At 42.8% G+C, this 25,711-nt stretch overlaps 3 protein-coding genes across 3 annotated transcripts in view; 1 reads left to right on the forward strand and 2 right to left on the reverse strand.

Annotated features, from left to right (window-relative positions):
* Positions 1–1,984: 1,984 nt before the first annotated feature.
* LOC310872859 (dickkopf-related protein 2) lies at positions 1,985–5,373 on the forward strand. The gene is made up of 3 exons (XM_083785030.1): positions 1,985–2,058; positions 4,376–4,517; positions 5,022–5,373. The coding sequence occupies exons 1-3, from the start codon at positions 2,056–2,058 to the stop codon at positions 5,330–5,332; spliced, it is 456 nt and encodes a 151-aa protein (XP_083641156.1). The 5' UTR covers positions 1,985–2,055; the 3' UTR covers positions 5,333–5,373.
* A 3,213-nt stretch (positions 5,374–8,586) lies between these two features.
* ppiaa (peptidylprolyl isomerase Aa (cyclophilin A)) lies at positions 8,587–12,924 on the reverse strand. Its single transcript, XM_083784673.1, has 4 exons — positions 12,755–12,924; positions 10,398–10,517; positions 9,297–9,469; positions 8,587–8,966 (listed from the first exon to the last, which is right to left on the reverse strand). The coding sequence occupies exons 1-4, from the start codon at positions 12,821–12,823 to the stop codon at positions 8,834–8,836; spliced, it is 495 nt and encodes a 164-aa protein (XP_083640799.1). The 5' UTR covers positions 12,824–12,924; the 3' UTR covers positions 8,587–8,833.
* A 4,066-nt stretch (positions 12,925–16,990) lies between these two features.
* Positions 16,991–25,711, reverse strand: part of zmiz2 (zinc finger, MIZ-type containing 2) — a gene marked incomplete at its 5' end in the record, with an annotated part of 43,985 nt that continues 35,264 nt past the window's right edge. The window contains 7 exons of the mRNA XM_083783562.1: positions 16,991–18,907; positions 19,177–19,389; positions 20,144–20,325; positions 22,044–22,357; positions 22,619–22,687; positions 24,532–24,599; positions 25,297–25,454. Coding sequence (XP_083639688.1) covers positions 18,800–18,907; positions 19,177–19,389; positions 20,144–20,325; positions 22,044–22,357; positions 22,619–22,687; positions 24,532–24,599; positions 25,297–25,454 — 1,112 coding nt within the window. The 3' untranslated portion in view covers positions 16,991–18,799. The remainder of the gene's footprint in view (positions 18,908–19,176; positions 19,390–20,143; positions 20,326–22,043; positions 22,358–22,618; positions 22,688–24,531; positions 24,600–25,296; positions 25,455–25,711) is intronic.

The following is a 25,711-nucleotide window of genomic DNA, read 5'->3' on the forward strand; positions in this document are numbered from 1 at the left end:
ATAGTCCTTCGTCTCTGTCTCTCTCCCCTCTCTCCCCTCACTCCTCTGTGCGCGCTTTGATCAACAGTAAAACATCCGTTCTTTACCTTCTAAACACACGTTTCAAAGCCGAGTGCAGCGATTAGATGATGAGGGTTTAAGCAGCCCGTGGGTGGGCGAGGCACGATATAAGAAGAGGACCAAGACAAGAAACCTCTGTTAACTCTCTGGCTCACACCGACTCAGTGGTGCAAAGACACCTAGCCTGTTTTGTCGGTCTGTTACATTTGTAAATCTTAGAAATACGGTAGAATGTTTTTTTTTCTTTCTCCAAGAATAACACAAAAATATTAAACACGTGTTGATTCTGGAAGTATAGGCCTATAGTTACTAAACGCTGATGACAAGAACGCCGCGACAATAGTCTACATCTGATATCTTATTGATCATTATTTATTTCCTAATCATGTGGACCCCTATAGCCCTGCTCACCTGCTCTCTCTGTGTGATCAGCTGTCTGGAGTCCAACGTCATCCGCTCCTCCAAAGAAGTTCTGGAGGGAGCACAGCAACAACAACAACAACAGGTGAGTCCAATCAATCACTGATGGAAGAATCAATAGGCTATATTATGGCTACCTTTACCTTATTGTAGAAATAGTATGTTACTGTATGTTCGCTGAAGAAGGCAACTTTGTTTGCCGAAACGTTGGAAATAAAAACTTGCATCGTGACTACGAGCTGTGCGACCTCTCCTTTTTTCAGTCAATTTTATCTCCCGCGGTCAGCGCCTCTTCACTACTGGTGTGCGCTCCAACCTCCTTGTTTGACTGTATGTTCGCTATTCAAGATTTGGTAAAAGTAGGCTACAAACGTATTGGCATAAAGATTTACAAAAAGTCAAAGTAGCCTACTCATTCAAATCCTTTGAAAATAGCAGATCTATTTTCAAATTACCAGCGATGATACCGTACTCTGAAGTGGTTTGTTATAATAAGCAAAATGTAATACACTACAGTAACCAGTGACTAAGTTTTCAAATAATTATAGTGGAACTATTCCATAAAAATAAAAACAATAATAATAAAAAAAAGTAAAGTACAGTAGGCTCTTTACGTTCCACCACTGAGTCCAGTTATAGTCCATAAGGTACCTCCTCATCAAGCATAACTGTAAAGAGCAGTAATAAGCTAAAAGCATGTGCGGTCTTGTTGTGAACATTTTCTGATGTTTTAAAAGGTCAATTGTTTTGTGCTGAACATGAACTTGACCATTGCGTGCATGTGGGTAAACCCTAGCCTGGCTAATAAGCCAGACCGAATCAGCCGTTGGCCAGGCTAGGTAAACCCATTCATGAATGCTAATTGAATGGAACATAGTCCAAATATTGTACATTCAATATCAGTCCACCTTGTGTGTGTGACATTTCTGAGCTGAACTCTATCCACAATAAACCTGCACTATTACAAGCAACTTTCAATGATATAGCCACTTAGCAAGACAACTGCTCCTAATTATATAGCCACTTAGCAAGACAACTGCTCCTAATAGTCATAGGATTGGAAAAATAGAGGACATAATAACAACAACATACAGTGCTCCTAAGCACCTGTAGTCCATGTAGATAATAGATATGCATGTAATATATTGCCTACTGTGTACAGTACACTCTATTTTGGGATGGGGCTTTACATTTAAGAAACAACTCAAAGCGTTTTCTTTCTAGCCTACACTGAAAAGCCGTCAGATTTTCAAATGTTGGAGCCTTCCTGAAATCACACTCACACGTGTGAGTCAATCAAGAAACCTTCACTGTACGGCCTAGAGTTCTCAAAACAACTCATTCTTAGGGAACAAAACAATACACGTGTACGTGGTGTGCACATGGATCTCTAAACCGATATTAACGTCATGTTTCTGTCAACAGACTCCCTCCCACGGCGAGGCGGTGCCAGACGGGGGCGTGGTGGTGCGTGGCTCTGTGAACGCACGCCGAACGCACGCCGGACGCAGGACGGAAGATTCTCTGAACTCTAACAGACGTTCCACGACATGCAGCACACCGGACTGTAGCAACATGGTCAGTATAATATACCCATCTATCTATCTATCTATCTATCTATCTATCTATCTATCTATCTATCTATCTATCTATCTATCTATCTATCTATCTATCTATCTATCTATCTATCTACCTACCTACCTACCTACCTACCTACCTACCTACCTATCTATCTATCTATCTACCTACCTACCTACCTACCTACCTACCTATCTATCTACCTACCTACCTACCTACCTACCTACCTACCTACCTATCTATCTACCTACCTACCTACCTACCTACCTACCTACCTACCTATCTATCTATCTATCTATCTATCTATCTATCTACCTACCTACCTACCTACCTACCTATCTACCTACCTACCTACCCACCCACCCATCTACCTATCTACCTACCTATCTATCTATCTATCTATCTATCTATCTATCTATCTATCTATCTATCTATCTATCTATCTATCTATCTATCTATCTATCTATCTATCTATCTATCTACCTACCTACCTACCTACCTACCTACCTACCCACCCACCCACCCATCTACCTACCTATCTATCTATCTATCTATCTATCTATCTATCTATCTATCTATCTATCTATCTATCTATCTATCTATCTATCTATCTACCTACCTACCTACCTACCTACCTACCCATCTATCTACCTATCTACCTATCTATCTATCTATCTATCTATCTATCTATCTATCTATCTATCTATCTATCTATCTATCTATCTATCTATCTATCTATCTATCTATCTATCTATCTACCTACCTACCTACCTACCTACCCACCCACCCATCTACCTACCTACCTATCTATCTATCTATCTATCTATCTATCTATCTATCTATCTATCTATCTATCTACCTACCTACCTACCTACCTACCTACCTACCTACCCACCCATCCATCCACCTATCTACCTACCTACCTATCTATCTATCTATCTATCTATCTATCTATCTATCTATCTATCTATCTATCTATCTATCTATCTACCTACCTACCTACCTACCTACCTACCTACCTACCTACCCACCCATCTATCTACCTATCTACCTACCTACCTATCTATCTATCTATCTATCTATCTATCTATCTATCTATCTATCTATCTATCTATCTATCTATCTATCTATCTATCTATCTATCTATCTATCTATCTACCTACCTACCTACCTACCCACCCATCTATCTACCTATCTACCTATCTATCTATCTATCTATCTATCTATCTATCTATCTATCTATCTATCTATCTATCTATCTATCTATCTATCTATCTATCTATCTACCTACCTACCTACCTACCTACCTACCTACCTACCTACCCACCCATCTATCTACCTATCTACCTACCTATCTATCTATCTATCTATCTATCTATCTATCTATCTATCTATCTATCTATCTATCTATCTATCTATCTATCTACCTACCTACCTACCTACCTACCTACCTACCCACCTATCTATCTACCTATCTACCTACCTATCTATCTATCTATCTATCTATCTATCTATATACCTACCTACCTACCTACCTACCCACCTACCTACCTACCTACCTACGTATGTATCTATCTATCTATCTACCTACCTACCTACCTACCTAACTATCTATCTACCTACCTACCTATCACTGCACTGGCTTCCGGTTGTTTTTAGGATTGATTTTAAAATTCTTTTACTTGTCTATAAAGCCCTCAATGGTCTCGCACCTTCCTACCTACATGACTGCTTGCCTAAATATGTCCCAAACCGCTCGCTAAGGTCTTCCACTGCTGGCCTGCTCGCTTTGCCTAAAAAAATGGCAACTAAAAAATACGGGGAAGCAGCTTTTTGCTTCTACGGGCCATCGGCATGGAACAAGCTCCCTCTGTACCTTCGTCAGGCAGCCTCTGTAGACATTTTTAAAGCTCAGCTCAAGACCCACTTCTACAACATTGCCTTTAAGTGATCTTATATTTTGTGTTATTCATGTCCTCACTGTATTGCATTACTGCTTGTTTTTTAATGTCGTTGCCTTGCTTTTCTTTTATGCTTTGCTTTTATTTTATTCTCCATTGTTCTGTAAAGCACTTTGAGCTGCATTTGATGTCATGAAAGGTGCTATACAAATAAAGTTTTATTATTATTATTATTATTACCTACCTACCTACCTACCTACCTACCTACCTACCTACCTACCTACCTATCTATCTATCTACCTATCTACCTATCTATCTACCTACCTATCTATCTATCTATCTATCTATCTATCTATCTATCTATCTATCTGGCGACCGATTTACTTATTGTATCGTTCTATCAATCAATCAATCAGAGAGATGGATGCAGTAATCGGGCCCAGAGAAGAGGGTCGTCACAAGACAGACACACAGACAGACAGCGACACAGAGACAGGCAGACCGATGGAGAGACAGACAGGCTGACAGAGGATGTTGCCGAGGGCAACAGGACAAAAGGTGGGTGGTAAACCAAACTCATTCACAGACAGGATCGTTTACAGTTAGGCTACTGGTAACTACTGGTAACAAATACTACCTATTGAGTAGCGTAGTAGGTTATTGTCTTTAGAGCCAGACTGATGCCTCGGTTGAGGCGAAATGTCGGATTTTACCGACATTTCGCCTCAACCGAGGCATCAGTCTGGCTCTAAAGAAAAGTCTGGTTCCCTAAGAATGAGTTGTTTTGAGAACTCTAGGCCGTACAGTGAAGGTTTTTTGATTGACTCACACGTGTGAGTGTGATTTCAGGAAGGCTCCAACATTTGAAAATCTGAAGGCTTTTCAGTGTAGGCTACAAAGAAAAGGCTTTGAGTTGTTTCTTAAATGTAAAGCCCCATCCCAATATAGAGTGTACTGTACACAGTAGGCAATATATTACATGCATATCTATCTATCTATCTTAAATGTTCTTCCACACTATCTATTATCTAATAACAATGATGATGTCGGTGTGTGGTGCAGCTCCAGAGATGGCCAGCTGTGTGCGTTCGGGCGACTGTGACGTTGGTCTGTGCTGCGTTCGCTACCTGACCGGCAAGCGGTGCCAGAAGATCCCGCTGGAGGGAGACGCGTGTCTGCTCAGAGGTCGATCCAAACTCAGACGCAACCTGGAGCGCTGCGACTGTGCATCAGGACTCGCCTGCAGCCCCACCAGCCGGGCGGAGCTTAGCAAGGCCAAGGGCCAAGGGGTGTGTATGCCCAGGCAGCGGCAGAGGAAAACCAGGCATTCTGGGAAACGGAGGACGACGGAGGAGAGGTTAGGGCAGTGCTGATGATGGGACAGGTCATGTGACTGTGGACTGGCCTTGGGGTACTGGTTGTCCTCCAGAGAGAGAGAGAGACACACATCGTTGTTGAGTAAAACAGGTGGTGGTTCAGTTAAACGATCTTCCCACCTCTCACATCACCTGATCTAGACCTGAGTGTTACCGTGATGATGATCACATGTGTTACTGTGACCATATACCAGGCGTTAATGTGACAATAGCAAGTGATACCTGCAGCTGCAAGTAACTCTTACATGCTATTCTTGCCATCTGGTATATCTAGAGTTGCAATATTAACCCTTGACAGCCCATTAATCCAAACCGAAAAGTCAGATCTGATTGTATTAAAGTTAAACAACATTATACTCATCATTGCAGCTGTACAGAAAGCTTAGATTATGCTCTTTGTATCTGCCAAGTTTTAGTTTTATAAAAATCCACCATAGACAGCTACTTTCTTCTTCTTATTATCAATAAATTCCGTGCTGGTGATTATGGTTGTGTCAAAGTCTGGAAGCGTTCGTTTTCAATAACGCAACAGGTGTAGTGGTTAGAGCATATGCCTTTCATGCGGAAGGTTGTGGGTTCGAACCCTGCCTGGGGTTGATATCAGCAAGGGCATACGGTCGCAACGGGTTCCTAACGCCAAATGAAATGGGTACAGATCTGAGCCGAGTCTCCTGAGGAGTCACGTCTGAAGCCTGTCCTGGTGGACGGGGTATCTGGACGTAAAAACTAATCCCCGCTGCATTATGTGCCATTTTGAAACAGGTGGTACGCAGCCGCAGGACTGTCTGTCAAATACTATCCAAATAGCAAAATATAGCATCTAAGAGTTGTTTGCGGCTAGGTGATACTTCAGCTGAGTTCAAGTAAGCCGTTATGGATGCGAGTTCCTGTAACATGAATAAATTACTCTGTAACATATTTTACATTTTAAATGCGCCATACAAATGGACCAGGTGTTGTTGACAATGACCATACCAGGTTTTACTGTGATGTACAGCAATACAAGTTGCTACCTTGACGGCACTAGTTACTGTGCACTTATTACCACCACCTACTGTTATGTCTGTTCCAAACTAGCCTCCTAACTGTGACACATGTGCCAACTCCATTTATTTTTATATTTTTAGATAAGGTCAAACTATTTAAATAAACAGTGTATTGTTAATCTAATAATAACTGTACATTTAACCTGTGTTTTATCTTTGTTGTATTCATATAGCCTAGTCAAATCCCACCACTGACTAAAAGACTAATTTATACTAAGTATAGTGTGGCCCACTGCCATTGTTGGAGGAATGAGAGAATGTAAGTAGTCACAGAAACAAGCTTTAACTGCTAAAAGTTTTTGAGCCAATGAAAAATAAAACCATGAAATATTTCACATTTTCATTTGTCTATGATAACCCTCTTTGTACATATGTGTATATTTATGTAAATCCTCTACTCTTAACATGTTTAATAACTATGCATTGCAAGAATACAATTAAACGCAATCCACGCACACATTTTGTGGTATACAGTGTTGCAATATCCGCTTATCATGAAGTAACTTTGGACTCCATTGATCATGTTAATTTGCTTGTAAATATAGAGGGTATGCGTGGCAAACAGAGTGGCAAACGGAGTGAAAGAATTGTTTAGCTTTGTTTAATGCAATCAGACAGGACTTTGAATCTGATCTCAGGTCAGAATGGATTAATGCAATCAGACAGGACTTTGCCGTTTGGAAGTTTGGTCTGTCAAGGCCAGAAAGCATCATTTTTTTTGCCACTAGGACCTGCATAACTTCCGGATTTGATGATGTCAAGTATGATTGAAAATCGATTAACACAAAATGACAAATATTGGCATAAAAACAGGCTGTAGCAGATTGGTATTTGCGGGTTGCTGAATTTTTGGGCTTGCTTCCAAACAAATTGTATTATTTAAACCAGTAGGCCTAGTTCTCCTAGTATTTTCATGTCACAGTGAACCCCAAATTAATCCATTTGTCCCTCCTTAACCCCCTATCTGAAGAGTCAATAGTTCATTAGCAAAGTATATGTAGTGTCTCTTAATTAGTACCATTGATCTCCATCATGCCAACGAAAACACAGGCCTGGGCAGTGGGTAGGGAACAGAAGGTATTCTCCATCAAACTCAGACCTTTGTGGTCATTAAGTGGAGTCTGGCACCCTCTGCTGCTTAACCCCTTTTCCATCAAGGCCCATTATTTATCCTGGGGCGGCTGTGGCTCAGGAGGTAGAGCAGGTTGGCCAATGATCCCTGGGTCGATGGTTCAAATCCCAGCTCCTCCTGTCCACAGGTCAAAGTGTCCTTGGGCAAGACACTGAACCCTACATTGCCTCCAATGAGTTGGTCGGTGTGAACGGAAGTGAGGACGCTGCGTCGACTGTTCTCCGCTTCACCTCCCAATGTATGAACCAACCCATTAAAGCTTTGAGCACTTGGAAAAGCGCTATAAAAATGCAATTAATTATTATCCTGCATTTTAGACAGGGGACCACCATTTGATGACTTTTAGCCTCTCAGACCTAAAACATCGTCGATACCATTTTGTCCACAAGAGACAAGAGGCAAACAGTAGAATTCTACATCAACTCTTGAGCGTAAACTGAAACCAAGTGGACCCAAGCGTTAAGTCTTACAGGTCCATTTGGTTACATTTAGCTGGGGACCACCTGGAACCACTGGCTACTCATGAAGCGGATAGGGTCAATAGATCATGAGTAGGAGCGCCTGTTCCTGATTACTTCAATGTTTTGTTCCAAGCCATCTCGGGCTGCCTTGTAATGTGTTCAGTGTACCCTGAAGAAGTTTTAGTTTTCATTCATCTGAGTTTGAAATAAAACATTGCCACTTCGCCATTAGCTCAGTTAACTCCAATAAAATAGTTTTGATTGCATATTAGTATGCTTTGTGCAGCCACCTTAGTCATTTGGATCCCTCTGCCATGGGACAGCACCACTATAAGGACTTTAGTGTGCATAGCAATAGCATTCCTGTGCAGACAGATTATAGGCTTTAACATAGTCAGCCTTTCCTGCAGATTAACGTTTGGCATAAAAACTAGTTACCTTATCAGCTAATGTTTAAACAGGGCATTTTAGAGGAAGGTGGTACCCTTAAAACTTTCAGACAAAACACCCAAAAAGCCAGATAGACAAATTAAACTATTAAAACAGTCGCCAAAATGTCTATTATGCAAGTTAAGTCTACTAGTAAAATTATGGCAGACAAGACGACAAACGCAGTTTTCAGTCATCAAGGAATCAAATTCCCTTTTAAATTTTTCTCATTTATTACTTGACAAAAAACCGTCCAGACTTTTTGAAAAACAAAAAGTAATGCAAAAGAAACTTATACGGCAGAGTCACAAATGCAGCAACATGGAAGTGGGGGGGAGGGTCAATCAACAGAGAGGAATGCTGAATGAAGGGTAGGGGCTAGTGAGGGTGGATGGGGGAATTAGCAGGGCTCAAGGTGAAGTGGGCGCGTTCAGAGCTGTCCGCAGTCGGTGACGGTGATCTTTTCCTTTGTCTTCCCGCTCTGGGAGCCATAGGTCTCCACCCTCCTCACCACATCCAGCCCTTCCACCACCTGACCGAACACCACGTGCTTCCCATCCAACCTGGAGTATGAAACAAGCATAACTTCAATCTGGGCTCCAAAACTTGGATGGGGTGATCAAGTTGGTGGGTGCGCGCACCAAGGAAGAGTGGGCACCTCTGTTAAATTGGCCATTTTGTCCAACATTTATTTTATATATATTATATATAGTTAAGCAAACATGATTAAAACATTTGACAATTGGGTCTGACATTTCTACAAAGGTTGTATAACTTATCATTTTGGGGCATAAATGAGAAGTTGATGGATAAAAATTAACTGATGTACGTTCACGGCCATGTATGCTTTAGTGCCCACCCATCATGTATGCAGTAGGTTATGACAGACTCACCAGGAGGTCTTTTCAGTACAAATGAAGAACTGTGATCCGTTGGTGTTTGGTCCCGCGTTGGCCATGGACAGGATGCCAGGGCCGGTGTGAGTCAGATTGAAGTTCTCATCAGCAAACTTGTTCCCGTAGATGGACTTGCCACCGGTTCCATTGTGGTTGGTGAAGTCGCCACCCTGCAGGGATATACAGGAGAGATCAACAGGTGCTCTATACACAGGAGTACGCAATCACACACCCCAATGCAAACATTACATTTGACATTGCAGCTGGCTATGCACTATGCAGTGACCTGCAGACTGCTACAGTCTCCTGGTGCAGTGTATTTATCAAACAGTTACATGCAGGTTGTCATTTGCCAGTCCACACCAACACAACACCTTGCAAGTTGCAACATGAAACTACTTGCAACCACAATGGCAGTTGCAAGGAGTTGCATTGGTGCAGCCTGGCTGTAAATGCCTATTCATAGTCTGGATTTTCAGTGGTGAGGTGACCACCGCTCCGGTGGTGAGCTGACCACCGGAGCTGAAATAACGTTGAGCGGTGGTGAGTAAAAACCGGTAGTTTGGCGGTAGTTTGCTCTTCACCGCAGCTCGTGACGTCATGTTGTAGTTCAGTGGTCACCTAACCACTGAAAATCCAGACTATGTATGAGCCAGAAGAAAACCTGAAAGTACCAAGCAGGCTATGTGAAATAGCAGACCTCGCTAATCCAGGTCTGCTATTTCACATAGCCTGAGGCCGTTTACAAATGGTTTAAACTCAACCAAGCTACACGTTATATTTTACCCAGAATCTCCACTTGAGTATTCATGTGGACTAGCAGTCTTCCAAGTTGCCACTTCAACCAAATGGTTGCAAAAGAAAACATTTTACACACTCAATGAGCACTTTATTCTTACAAAAATGCCTCTGGAATTAAGTTGTCTCCGACAACAAGATTCTGTAAAACACTAACGTACTGGAGCTAAGGCTTCAAGACTGGGACACATAATTCAGTTACATTATGCTGTAATGTTTCCAGTTAAAAGCAAACACAGACAAATTGTCACACCTGACCTGTATCACGTCAGGCGACGCCAAGAGAACATTTCATCTCACCTGACACATGAACTGGGGGATGACCCGGTGGAAGATGGACCCCTTGTAGCCGAAGCCCTTGTCCCCGGTGCACAGCGCACGGAAGTTCTCAGCTGTCCTGGGAACCACATCGGAACGCAGCTGCAAAAATAAACACGCACAATTTAAAATAAATGAAAAAGCTTTTGTTGACACTTTTTCACAAGATCAATGCCTCCAAATTAACTGGTTTGATAGAACCAATAGTCATCTCAGTTTATATTCCTGGTGGCTAATTTAATTGGTCATGTTAGCACTTGAGAATGAGATTCAATACAAATGGGAATGCAATCCAGCTCAGTGCATATATATAAAAATAAAAAATAAACACAAAAACATTGCAAAAAGGTTCATAAAGTGTCAAGCACACCTGAGATACTTGACACTTTATGAACCTTGTGCAATAGTTATAATGTGTCCTTTTTTAAATGCACTGAGCTGGATTGCTACTCATTTCATACAAGACAATACAAACTTGTACATTGGCATTCCTGAGGCAGTGAATTCCGGCACAGTGAACTTGTTTGAACTCTAGCTCAGCATTTGGCAGTCAGGCTCTGAGCCAAAATCCTACCAGTTACTGGTTGCACTGCACATTACTTCCATCACCACCACCCCTGTACCACCAGGTCTATTGCTGGCCAAAATGTAACGACTCTGGACCAATAGCCGTAAGATGTTACCTTAAACTAGTGGCTGTTGCAGTCACTTACAATAGCAAAAATGATGCCAGGTTGAACGAAAGCATGATTTAAAAGGGAGGGGGCTTCATGCACTCTTAAATACAATATATACACTGAATGGTTGGTGGAGCTGTGTGAGTGAGTGCACTGACGCCACCACACAAGCATGAAGTCATGAAACGCTATAGGAGGTAGACATGTATACATACTGGGCCACGACATTTCTATAAGTCACTACTCCTAAAAAGACACGCAGCTCTGGTTACCTCGCTCCTACATCCGCAGTGCGATTGATTTCCTGGTAGGCTTACTAACGTGTTGCCCGTACACGCTGTAGTGTACAGGCAGGAATGAGATTTATTTTTGCTGAGCCAATTCGTCCCATAAATTAACGTCACACGTGAGAACAGAAAAGCCTCGACTCAACATTCGGTACTGCTGCAGTCCCTGCCCGGCATCCACAAAATGGCTGGACCTGCCTGCCATCACGCCATAACTCAGTTAGCTCCAATAAAATGATTGCATATTAGTATGCTTTGCCTTCACTGTAATGTAGGCCAATATTGTCCGCTTTTTTTTTTTTTTTTTTAGAGTGGAGACTGCGGGTGTAAATTAGCATCCTCGCCCAATACGGTGTCTTTAAATTAGGCTGACATGCATTCGTCGAAATAACTAAAATCGGCGCACCCACACCACGTATATAAAGTGACAGGAAGGAGAGAATCCGACATTGTGCCATCTCATGACGCACCGAAGAGGCTCTTCTGCCGCCGCCCCGGCCATGTATTGACGACGTGCCCAAAGTTAGCATGTTAGCATTAGCATTGTGCATTTCTCACTCTTCCCTGCAGAAGAAGTGGAGAAAACCTCCTCCACCCTTCCACCCCCCCCCCCCTGCATGGAACCTTCCAGACCATCGGTTCCTTTATGAAGAACACAACCCGGCAAAACGTTACTAGCACTAGCAAACTAATGCTAACAGCCCGCAGCTTCACGAGGAAGATTAAAACATATATATATATATAAAATTAAGTGATATATATATTTTTTTTTACAGTAATTTTCCCTCTGTCACGGTCGCGCTCGAGCCCCCCCTCCCCCTCGCAGGCCGCAGCGCGAGACACAATGCAACAAAAGCGCGGCCTGCACGCGCCTTCGTGCGCGTTCGTTCCGTCCATTCATTCACACACACACACACACACACACACACACACAGCGAGAGTCCAGCCATGTTATGAAATATGGACACACAATCAAGTCAACTGTATTAACGTGCAAAATGCACATTGGAAGTGAACAACGTCGCGACCATTGTTCCGACACGGTCGGACGGGCTGGCTATACGAGGAAACCACGTCTTCTTCTTGTCGGCGAGCGACAACATTACAGCACATCCACGTGGTTCGCTCGGTTTGGTTCCTTCTTTCAAAGACACGACAATCCTCTCGTGACAGCTAGCATCACAGCTAACGGGAAACGGCCACAAGCACGACACGGGGCACACGCATAAACAAGGCAGTATGGTGGCAGGCTAGGACTGTACATAAACAAAAAGCACTAAACTAGGATGAGGTTCATGCAATGCGGCGTTTTTATATCCACGACGCCACAGGAGAGAACAGACGGGCGGGCTGCTACAGTCAACGCCGGGGTTACCTCCATGATGATGCGGCCCACGGGCTGGCTGCCGGCGCTGATGTCGAAATACACCCTGGGTAAGGCCATGTTGTCCGGTTGGTGTGTGTGGAGGAGGTTGTTGGTTTGGTTTTTGGGACGTTTTCCGGAGAGACGAAACAACTCTGACCACAGGCAACCGAAAAAGATGGAAGAGCCTCGATCGATTTTATATAACGCGCTGGTGGGCGGGGTCCGGACGAGGGGAGGGCGAATGGCGACGCCGCGGCGTTTGATTGACGCGCGACTCGGCGAATCGCCGGCCGCCCCGGCGGACCGCCCCCCTTCTGCCAGACAAGCCCCCGTGGCGGTGGGTTTGGTTTCTGACACGGCCTGTGCCGCACTGCCGCTGTGCAAACCAGGGCCGGGCTACAGTTCAGTAATATTATATATGATATTGTTTCCACTCAAGTACCATAATCTTTACAACAACTCATGTTGCTATGATTAGGTGATGTAAAACAAACATTACATTCTATTTATTGTTAATGGCGTTTTTAAAAACAAACAAATAATCTCACAATAAGTATTGGTATCAAAATATACTTTAAAGGACCACTTTTCAACCTATCTTCATGTAATTGGTCCTCACTAATAAATCATGCTAACATTTTTCTACTTAGTCTGTGTCTCATAGGAGGGCTGTGGGCAGTTCAGAAACCCGTCCACCAGTGACGTCACATCATCGTTAGGCAGATTATTCTTTTAAACATTTTTGAGGGGCGCTAGCCCGGCCTACAGGTTTAATGTTTGTCTTTAGTTCAATGTTTGTTTTGTAAACGCCATTGACAATGAAGGGAAAATTTACTCATAATTACCTCATTACGTCATATTGTCTCTTTATTGTTAACGGCGTTTAATGTTTGTGTTGGCACCGTTTGTTTTACATCACCATTAAATCACCTAATCAACATGAGTTATAGACTTCAATATATTAGCGCCCCTCACTTCACACAGGTGTGACTTTTTATTATCGCGAGAACTTTGGCTTCCATTTTCGCATTGCAACTTTTCAGGACTGGAAAGCCTGCAGTTTCTATTAGCTCGGATTCCCCATCGATGGCACTGCAGGTGGACAGGTTTCTGAACTGTGGCACAGCCTCCTATGAGACACAGATTGAATAGAAAGAAATGGTGCCATTTTATCATGATTATTAGTGAGGACCTATTAAGATGGGTTGAAAAGTGGTCCTTTAAGTACCACCAAAGTAAAAGCAAACTTATAGCGGCCTATAGGCCTACCCTTTTTTTAAGTGGTTGTGGACTTTTTTGAGGGGCGCTAGCCCCTCCGGCCTCCTATATAGGCCTACAGGTTTAATGTTTGTTTTTAGTTCAATGTTTGTTTTAAAAACGCCATTAACAATAAAGAGAATTTAATGTTTGTTTTGTCACGACTCAACGTTTACATCACCTAATTATAGCAACATGAGTTAGACTTTAATATATTAGCGCCCCTCACTTCACATGGGTGTGATTTTTTATTTTAATATAAAATAGGGCTTAAGTCGTTTAATACCAACAAAGTTAACTATAAAGCTCTCAAATAATGAGTAAAAACTAATGCTAATTTGCCTCTGTGAGATGTAGTCAGGACATGTGTACAAGTATAGAAAATGGAAATGCTCAAGAGGTAAAAGTATCTCAAAATTGTTCTGACTCACTCAGTACATTTATTTAAATTATCAGTAAATATAATTAGTTTACACTACAGCGTACAGCCGTGCCACCAAGGCACCGCCCGCTTGGTGCACCAAGTGAAGTGAACCCGAGCTCAGACGTGCCCGAAACAGCGCGCGCCATGGTTAATTGACAGCTGTGCCTTCCAAACAGCGCGCGCGGGTGGGAAATGAGGCAATTCCGCATCGCGCGCCGCAATCAGGGCGCGGTCCTCCACGAGACTCCGCAGTGAGGAGAGGAAAAGTTTCACTGGAAAGAGAATTATTTGATAGAAAGAAAAGTACAGAATGTTCAGTTCATATTTATCCACACACCAACAATGAATACATGTATAACCAGCCAGGTGTATTTTTTGATGATGTTACTCTTGACTTAGTAAAAAGCATTAGCCCTCTGCCTAAATAAGGTTTATTTATTAACTTCAGTATTTACACAACTTCTCTCTGAGGACAATAAACCCATCTATCACAGACTCAGACTAGTATTGTGGTTATGATATAGTAATCGGCTTACTGTATCATAACCGCAATATGGGCTTATACTGTAAGCCCATATACACATATTACACTGTATAAAATACTGTAAGTTGTTGATTTGATATGGTTAAAAACAAGGGCAAGTTGGATCAAGTAAGAGTAGGCGAGTGTGGGTTTTGGGTGCGGTTGATTAATGCTGAAGCAGGTGTTGTAACATTCCTTTCTATCCTAGTGCTTTGTGTTGATGTGAATGAATTCCTTAACAGCCCAATGAGCCCATCACAATAATACATTCACATTTTACAAAATAGCTTAATACGTTGGCCTCTATAAACCAAGTGAGTCTGCGGTCATAAGCAGATGTTCCTTCTCATATGAACCATCTGGGTATTATAAAAAATATAGTATATAGTATACCATATGTTATGTATTATTGTTATTTGTATGCTATGTTGATGAATGAAATACATAGGACCTGTGCTGTTATGTATGACCAATATAGTATAGGGTAGTAGTATAGGGTATAGGGTCATATAGTATAGGGTAGTAGGCAAGCGATACATTTAACCCATTCTGACCGGGCACCCATTTTGGTGTCAGCATCATGTTATGCTTTAGCTATTTAAAAATAGCAGATCTACAAGCTCATATCGCGCCACCGAGTGGCGCGATACGAGCTTGTAGGTCTGCTATTTTTGAAAAAAAATCGAAGAACGACTGACATTTTTAGAATCTGATCTCAGGTCAGAATGGGTTAATCAGACCAGTGTGTGTCCGGCGGAAACCTCGTATGAATCTGATCTCAGGTCAGAATGGGTTAAAAAAGGACACTGACACGTTCCCAACAGCATCCCTCAGTGAGGCTTGCACTGCAGTGAAATATCTTCATTATTTTACAGTGTATTTTAAGTTAACACTACATGTTTGAAAGACTGGAATCAAATGCAAAGTGATCAATGAAAACCAATGTGATTACAGTAAATTGTGAGACACGTCAGTTTGTAAAACACCATCTGGTTGGTGGGATCCACAGACACATGATAAAACATTTATTATTAAGTCAAGCGAAGGTTTTCTTAGTTCTAGAACAAACTCTCCATTCCCGCCATCTGTCTTATCTTCTGTTTATTAAATTAAAAAGGTTATTATCATTGTTACTGAATCATACTGATTGACAATGGACATTTTTCAAAAGCCCCCAGCTGTTCAGCGGGACACAGAGAAAATTACATCACAACCGTTTGGACTGCAATCAATGTACAACATAGAATCAGGATGAAGATGATGATGATGATGATGATGAGCATTAATAACTTACAGTGGCTGTGGTTTCTGAGGTGTCTAAAAGGTCAGGGTTATGAGGGCCAGCACTGACTGCTGCAGCTGATACACGCTAGCCTGGCAAACACACCATCCTGGACGCGGGAATTCACATTTAACGTGAAATGTGAATTCCCGCGACCAGGATGGATTACCGCCAGGCCAGATACACGCAGCATTGCCCATAACTGTTATCCAACAGGATTTTATCCTTAATTCATCTTTTTAAAAACTCATCCCATTGCTCAATGTTTGGGCTGTGGCTGTTTCACAAAGACAGTCAGGCCTGTGCTTCTGTACGGCTCTGAGACGGGGGGGGGGGGGGGGGGGGGAGAGTGACACAAAGGCAGACATGATTTATCAATAAATGCTTCCGGATGAGGATTCTTTTATGGAGCTGGAGGGACTGTGTCAGCAGTGTGGATACCAGACACCAGACACGTGGAGAGGAACTGGTCCGAAAAGGCAGAGGTGGAGGTAGGTCGGCCACACCCTCCAAAAGCCCCGTACCAACATCACCCACCAAGGCCTGAAGGCAGACGCCGAGACAACCGGCCCCGTACCAACATCACCCACCAAGGCCTGAAGGCAGACGCCGAGACAACCGGCCCCGTACCAACATCACCCACCAAGGCCTGAAGGCAGACGCCGAGACAACCGGCCCCGTACCAACATCACCCACCAAGGCCTGAAGGCAGACGCCGAGACAACGGGCCCCGTACCAACATCACCCACCAAGGCCTGAAGGCAGACGCCGAGACAACCGGCCATACTCGGGAGAAGGACGGAACTCAAGGAGCGCACTCGCACATTCCTGAGCATCAACGTGCCGGATATGTTGGGGGAGGGGAATTGAAATGGCCGCCTCCCCTATTCTCCCCCCCCCCAACGTAACCGGCACATTGCCGCTTGCAAGTGTGTGAGTGAGTGCAGCCAAGGAGTACCGTCATCAATGCGTTTCCCTATAGGTCCAATGGGCTTAAAGAACACGTCCAGTTGGTTCTTTAATCCTGCCCTCAGTCCTCGTCCTGTTGGTTTTCCATCCTACCAGGAAGTATTTTGCATTCACCTGGTTGGAGACTAGCAGTACTAGAGGTCCCCAGTGAGGACCAGGGGTTTAAGAGTGTCTTGTCCCATGCTTGTTATTGCTGGCACTGATCCAAAAACCGACCCAGACATCTGCAAAAAAGGTAGTTTGTCGTTCTCACAGGGAATGACGATGAAGGATCAAATAGATTTTTGTCTCAGAGATAAAAAAGAAAAGAAAAAAAAGAAAGAAAAGAAAAGAAAAAAAAACATTCAAATAAAGTTACCATCAACTTCATTACATCAAAGATTCTCATATTTAAAACCTTTTTTTCCTCATTCTTGTCGTTTTGCCCTCTCTGTCCATCCGTCCAGCGCAGGGCGGGAGGTGGAGTCACAGGAAACACCCATTTTGGACGGTGCAGAGAGTTCATATTTCTACAGGAAGTCTTTTTTTTTACCCACAACTCATGGTACGATTTTTTTTTCTGTGGGTATGTAAGCATATACAAGGTGTGTGTGTGTGTGTGTGTCACTGGGTTGTTTGTGTGTATGTGTTGTATATCAGGTGTCTGTGCACGACTAACCGACTAGTCAAGTAACCGTTGACTGTCCGTAATACAAAAAGATTTTTTTTTGGTTAACCTAAATCGTACAAACTGCTATAATTTCAAGTTTTTTTGTCCCCCCTTACCAATGCTGAGCATTTTTTGTGACAAGCACATCTGAAAGAAATGTCCATATGTTCTAAAATTGATCACATCTTCTATAAAAGGGGCTTGTTACTGTAATATGTTAATTAGAGTCCTTAATGTCACCCCAAGATGCTGTTTTCCAACGCACAGGAGGTACTTCTGTTCCCTGAGGGAGCATGACTGCTAGACAGACAGCACACTGCCCTTGACAGCTCCACGGACTTAAGAGATGTTTTACAAAAACAAAAAAATAAGACAAAAAAAAAAACTAACATAAACAATCACACAACAACAACAACAACAACAGGACATGAGCTAAATTAATCTATTTCACTGCATTATGTTTAAAATAATGTTAAAAGCATGTTTAAAGCATATGTTCCCCCGGAAGAGTTTTAGACCGTACAAATGTAAATTTGTCCACCTGTCACTCCCGGACTCTGTCCCAAAATGATATCATAAAATCTTTCAAATACATTTTCTTATGATAATTATTAACTATATAATAGGCCCTTTTAAAACATCTTGAATAGCTTTACTGCACACTAGACACTGTAGCTGCTGGATAGCTTATATCAAGCATAAAACAGTTTTCGGCGTCTTTCTATTATTAGACTAGTCGGTTAGTCGACGTTGGTCAGGTTAGATTAGACGACTATAAAATTAGTCGAAATTCCTCTCCGTACTGTGTGTGTGTGTGTGTGTGTATATATATATATATATATATATATATGGGCATAAATGTGTGTGTGTGTGTGTATTGTTTGTGTATGTGCATGTATGTGTATCAGTTAGCAGGCTCTTTGTGTGTGTGTGTGTGTGTGTGTGTCTATTTAGTTGTTCTCAAACAAGGACAGAAGGTCATCGTTGTTGTTGCTAGGGAGATCAGGGGGTCCAAGGTACGACAGCAACTCATCTGGGTTGGTCAACTCTGGAAGCAACTACGCCACACACGCACACACACACACACACACACACACACACACACACACACACACACACACACACACACACACACACACACACACACACACACACACACACACACACACACACACACACACACACACACACACACACACACACGCACACACGCACACGCATTAGATATCATCTCTATATATTATAATAGATATCATCTCTATATTGTAGTAGTAGTAGTTAATATATTGTATCATAACCATTACTATTATTATAATCTTCAACTCACATCCAAAGCAGCTTCTGGAACGTCTCCCCCTGGCCCCCCCAGACTGAAGGAGTTGTCTCCTTGGAGACGAGGATTCTGGTTGCCTCGCTGCATCATCTGGTTGCCGGGGTTATTGCCCCCCATTTGGGAGTTGCCATGGAGACCCTGCTGCTGCTGTTGCGGCTGTTGGGAGAGTGATGCACCATGGGAAGTGGGGTCCAAACGACCTGGCATCTACAGGAGAAGAGGTCATCGGAGATGATAAGATACAAGTTAACCAATTTAGACCTGAGGCCGATTCTAAAGCCCAAACCACATCAATCATTCGCCATGCAACTCCTTGCAACATGTGCATCTACCGGTACTTGCAATTTAAATTGCAACCATTATCCCCAATGGCAGTTGGAAGGAGTTGATGTTTTGAGGTTGATGTTTTGTTGCAACTGGATTGGTGTGGTTTGGGCTTTAAAACGCTATCCAAATTCTGAACTAAGATTTCTGAAAAACTTCAAATATGTATAAAAAAAAATGGAAAAAAGATGTTGCTATATACCAGGGTTCCTCAAGGGCCATATTTTGACTAGGGTACCAGGCTGGGGGCCGAGTCCGCACGTGCGAGGTCGAGGTACTTTTCAAATGGGTTCTTGCCCTGAAAATGAATTTTCAGGGCCAAGAACCCATTTGAAAAGGATGCCCAGTTTGACATGCATAGGCTACTGACCCCCATTTAATGCCATTTATATCTGGCATATAATTAATTTTTAATTTAAAAAGAAATTCTTCCAGGGGCCACAAGGGGGAGCTCCGCGGGCCGCAAATGGCCAGCAGGATGCCTATTGGGGAACCCTGCTATATACTATACATGGCAACAACAACCCAAAAATGGTTTCCGTCTTGAAAGGTAAAAACCCTAAAATGGGTTCCTGTCCTTAATGGGTTAAGATACGAGAGGAAACTGTGGGGGGGAGGTTTGATTTGAACATGCTACCTGTGTGTTGAGACTGTGGGGGGGAGGTTTGTCGGGGGTGAGCAGGCCGCTGGGGAGGTCAGCCTGGTAGGAGAGAGGAGGTGGAGGACCAGGGGATGAGAACTCCCGACCAACCCCGCCAGGAGTCCCTGGACCAGTGGAGAAGTCCGAAAACACACTGGATTGACTGGGATAAGGAGGGACTGGAAGAGACAGAAAACGGAGAAAAGAAAAACAATGAAAAATCAATTACCGGTAGTATTAAATCCGTTTTTTAAAAGTCACATCAATTATCGTATGTTGATCAGCACTACAGTATGTGACAAGTGACCGCAACATCACAATAAACTATCAATCGCACTTTGAATTGCCTTAAATGATTGCCTAGCAAGCGTTCCTTTTATGATTTCAGCACGAACATTTTTAACTAAAATCTTTGCTTCTGGGGGGTCCCTGGAACTGCATTCTTTTAGATGGGGGTTGGAGGCCAAACACATCATTCTAGGAGTCCTTGACATGAAATAGTTTGATAACCACTGACATAGAAACATTTATACGTATATGTTTATGATAACCACTGACATAGAAACATTTATATGTATATGATTATGATAACCACTGACATAGAAACATTTATATGTATATGTTTATCAGAAAATTTTCATGATTTCGAAGACATTTGTAGAATCATCCTCAGGCCTAAAAAGCTTGTGTCCAGTACAAGTAATAAATCTTTCTGGGCAAACTTTACCTCTCCGTTGGACAAGTGACTCTTGTTTTCAATTTTTCTGTGGACGCTCCTAGCAGCCAACAATATTGTCTGGCATTATTGTTTGGCTCTCCTAATCCTCACCTTTCCAATATTGTTCTTGTATTGTATTGATCTTACATACACTTCTATTCCGAATACACAGCCATAGATGGGTCCTATCTGTGCACGCTGAGCAGACTTTAGAGAAAAGCTGGGCTGGGAACAGTCGATGTTTAGGAAGCACAAATGTATGGGGCATGACAGGCATCACAGGTGTGTTTGTACGATTGGTGTGGGGTAAGTATGCCGGTGTGCCCTATACATTTGTGCTTCCTGAAGGAAGTTTTGATATGTTCAGTCCTGCACTTATTCCGGGCCCTTAGTTTTTGTTAATTTAAGCCAATATAAGCGAATATTCCTTTTTTAAATGCTATCTTTTCTTGAGTTTATTATACAATGCTTACTCTGACCCTGTTCAATCCTGCACCTGCATTGGCAGGTGCAGATCTACAAGCTTGTAGGTCTGCTGTTTTTGAAAAGTCGAAGAACGACTGACATAGAAACATAGCTTTTTCAGAAAACTGTCAGGATGTAGAAGACATTTTTAGAATCTGAACTCAGGTCAAAATGGGTTAAAAGGGCAGAAAAATAAGTTGTATAAGTATAAATAAGTTCCCATGAGTAACATGGACCGCTACAATGATCTGAGCTGCTTTGGGAGTCTTGCTGGGACAGACTGGCCTGTTGTCTTTGTAATTAGTGCCAATTAGAGAATCCCCTACTTGAGTGAGAGAGCAGTGAGAGTGTAATAAAAGAAAATGGTTGTGAATATTTGCGCACGCACGCACGCACGCACGCACACACGCACACACACGCACACACACACACACACACACACACGTCTGTGTGCATGTGTGTTGACGCCCTTTTGTGCAGACTGCAAGTCTGACCATCTTTTTCCTGATCCTACAGTGAGTGAGTCATCTTCCTGTATGGAAACGGTTTCTCATTGTACTTCAAAAACACCATTCTGTTATTTACAGTCTGTCTACTATCCCATGGCTCGCTCATGTGCACATCTATCAATACATTTCCATCTCTGTCTCTGTCTATCCATCCGTCTGTCCGTTCATCCATCCGTCTGTCCGTTCATCCATCCAGCCATCCTACCTTGTCCAGGGTATTCTTGACCGTTGTTGCCGTTGTTGGCCCCCGAGCTGCCCCCGGCTGGCAGGGAGGAGTACTGCATGGGGGAGGATCCGGAGGCCGAGGGCGGTGGGTTATTGGAGGTGGAGAGCGAGGGGGAGGGGCCTAACGACGCGATCATCTCCATGACGCTGGGCAGGACCATGTGACTGGGGCTGAGCGTGCGACAGCGCTTCAGCACCGGCCCGTCCGACTCCTCCTTGATGCCCAGGTCCGGTTTCACTGGCACCGGTCTCCAGCTGCACACCGGGTCTATGGAGATCTCCTCGTAGTCCGAACTACACACACACACGTTTAGAAACAGTCATTAGGCACAATTTAGGCATTTAACCCATATCAATTTACAGTAAGATAGAACAACACATGGTAATACATCAAATACATAGAAATAGTCATCAAGTAAGCTAAGAACTATAAGTATATACACTATATGACGCTAGGTCTACATACTATCTAAATTACATAACTTAGCCTTTGTATACGTCTGCAAGGCACATACAAGGACCAAGGAGAGGAGAAGAAGAATAATGAAGCCTTACTTTTGGACATAGATCAGGATTCCAAGCATGTACTGGTCCACTTCTAAACCTTCTAACAGAGCCGTTTTACTACACACACACACACACACACACACACACACACGCACACGCACACACACACGCACACACACACACACACACACACACACACACACACACACACACACAGGAAGTTAGCAAACAACCTTGTTTAACCACATGAACCCTAGCTTCCCTGTTCATGTCATCAGAGGTGAACTTTTGGCAAACACGAGCAGATCTACAAACTATTTTATTATCTTTATTTTACTATAAAGGACTTTGTTTTTTCCACATGTTATATACATGAATGAGCGTATACGTATTCTTATTATAAGATAATGTCTCATATTATGATAAATGCCAAGGCGCTGTCATGTGACGATATGACGTGTTTTGCTCAAGATTAACAAAGTTAACTTGTTACTTGAAGATGCATAGCTAATGCATCTCTCTCCACCACAGTCACATGCACACACATACATACAGTACATTAGTTCTGTGTGTGTGTGTGTGTGTGTGTGTGTGTGTGTGTGTGTGTGTGCAAACAATAAACCATAATCTAGAGACCATGGATTTTCAACTGCTGGTCTGTGAAGGTAGTGCCTGTGGTCCCTGACCACGCATTTAGTATGTAGGAATTAGGAAAGTAGTATGTACTAGGAAACTGAAGAACTGCCTTTTATTTTACCGACTACTAGTTGAGAAACAGGGCAGTAAAATGACCTGGTGGCGTATGATGATGAGTCAATGTTACTTGGAAGTCGGACATCAAGAACTTCCACAGAAAAGGCAGTTCGAATCTCAAGGGAAACTGTACAGGATTGCCTGGTTTGAGTCACCATTATTAGGAAATGTGCCCATAATCAATCAATCAATATCATGTCTGCTCACTCATACATAAGTTGCAATGAACAGCATCACGATGAGTTTACCTGACTGTAGTCTACCTGACTGTAGAAAGTAACAGTACAGTAAAGAACCTGGGGGTCATTATTGATTCTGAATTTAATCTGTTACCAAGATTGCCTTTTTTCACAGTTAATCCACGCCTTTGTTTTTTCTCGGCTTGATTACTGCAATGCACTTTTTTCAGGACTGCCTAAGAAAACAACTGACAGATTACAACTTGTCCAAAATGCAGCAGCCAGAGTTTTAACTAGAACTAAGATGAGAGAACAGATTACTCCAGTTTTGGCTTCACTGCAGTGACTGCACTGGCTTCCGGTTGTTTTTAGGATTGATTTTAAAATGATTTTACTTGTGTATAAAGCTCTCAATGGTCTCGCACCTTCCTACCTACATGACTGCCTGCCTAAATATGTCCCAAACCGCCCCCTAAGGTCTTCCACTGCTGGCTAAAAACTAAAACTAAAAAACGAAACTAAAAAATATGGGGAAGCAGCTTTTTGCTTCTACGGGCCATCGGCATGGAACAAGCTCCCACTGTACCTTCGTCAGGCAGCCTCTGTAGACATTTTTAAAGCACAACTCAAGACCCACTTCTACAACATTGCTTTTAATTGATCTTTTATTTTTTCCTCACTGTATTGCATTACTGCTTGTTTTTTAATGTCGTTGCCTTGCTTTTCTTTTTTTTTCTCTCCATTGTTCTGTAAAGCACTTTGAGCTGCATTTCATGTCATGAAAGGTGCTATACAAATAAAGTTTTATTATTATTATATATTAACCTGAATATGGCACATACCGGTATATGGAACATATTATGTGCATAAATGTGGATATATAGGAAATATATGTCTCTATACAATTATACATATAGCTTATGCAATTTTTATTTCCATGTGGGTCAGCTAGGTCGGGAGGTAACAGGGGTGCACGGCCCAAAACGTTTGAGAACCGCTGGTCAGAGCATGATAAAGTGGGAGACATACTTGCATACAGGACAGCGCCATGTTCCTCTCTCACAGTTCAACTGTAGGTACGACTCCAAGTCAAAACACTGGACGGAGAGAAGGGAGACAGGCAGACAGTTACAGTAGGTACAGTACATAGTCGTAGGTCAGACATATTTACTGTGTTGCAGTGTTGTTTTTGGCAAATTTTGATTTTGGTTTTTAGTCATAGTCTCTTGAATAGTTTTAATTTTGTTTTAGTCACATTTTACTAGTCACCTGGAATGTCTTAGTGTTAGGTCACATTTCCACCTAATACTTCGGATAAGCTTTCAGCTTCAGCCTATTCCTTTTGATCACCTCCAGTTCCTTTTTTGTTATGTAACCATGTGTTAACAACTAAGCTGTTTTGTAACTGTGAAGATGATCAAATAAACTAAACTAAACTCAATGCGAATGGGCGGAGAAATTGGGATTCTTGCATATTTAATTTGCTGCGGTTTGCCTTCACACTGTCATCCGCAGCAATTGGAAACGCAGCAGGGGGGACCTTTATCAATGTGTTCCATTCATAAACTAGCCTACACAGTGAAATCTATGGTGATAAAATTATACTCATAATGTGCATGTGTCGTGCCGTCTGGGACTGTCCCACACAGTGACAGCACTCCATGTTTACGGCACGCACAGACAGACAGAATATTCTGTAGGCCAGGGTTCCCCAATAGGCGGCCCGCGGGCCATTTGCGGCCCACAGAGGTTAGGACATAAGTATGCGGGTTCCACCCGATCAGGTGGTCTGACCTGTATGTGTCGACAATCGTGACCCCGTGCGGGAAGCTGGATACGTCGGAACGTGATTGGACATTTGAGAGACACGCGGATAGCCGTTTGTTCCACACCATCCTCTCCATTCATTCCAGGGGTCCCTGGAATGGTCCCACTGCTGAAGTTACGCTTAACTGGACACACACAGAGAGAGAGAGAGAGAGAGAGGTTAGCTTAACTGGACACACAGAGAGAGAGAGAGAGAGAGAGAGAGAGAGAGAGAGAGAGAGAGAGAGGTTAGCTTAACTGGACACACAGAGAGTGAGAGAGAGAGAGAGAGAGAGAGAGAGAGAGGTTAGCTTAACTGGACACACAGAGAGAGAGAGAGAGGTTAGCTTAACTGGACACACACAGAGAGAGAGAGAGGTTAGCTTAACTGGACACAGAGAGA

This window comes from Protomyctophum parallelum (genome assembly GCF_964188405.1).
Source record: "Protomyctophum parallelum genome assembly, chromosome: 15".
NCBI classification, from domain to species: Eukaryota; Metazoa; Chordata; class Actinopteri; order Myctophiformes; family Myctophidae; genus Protomyctophum; species Protomyctophum parallelum.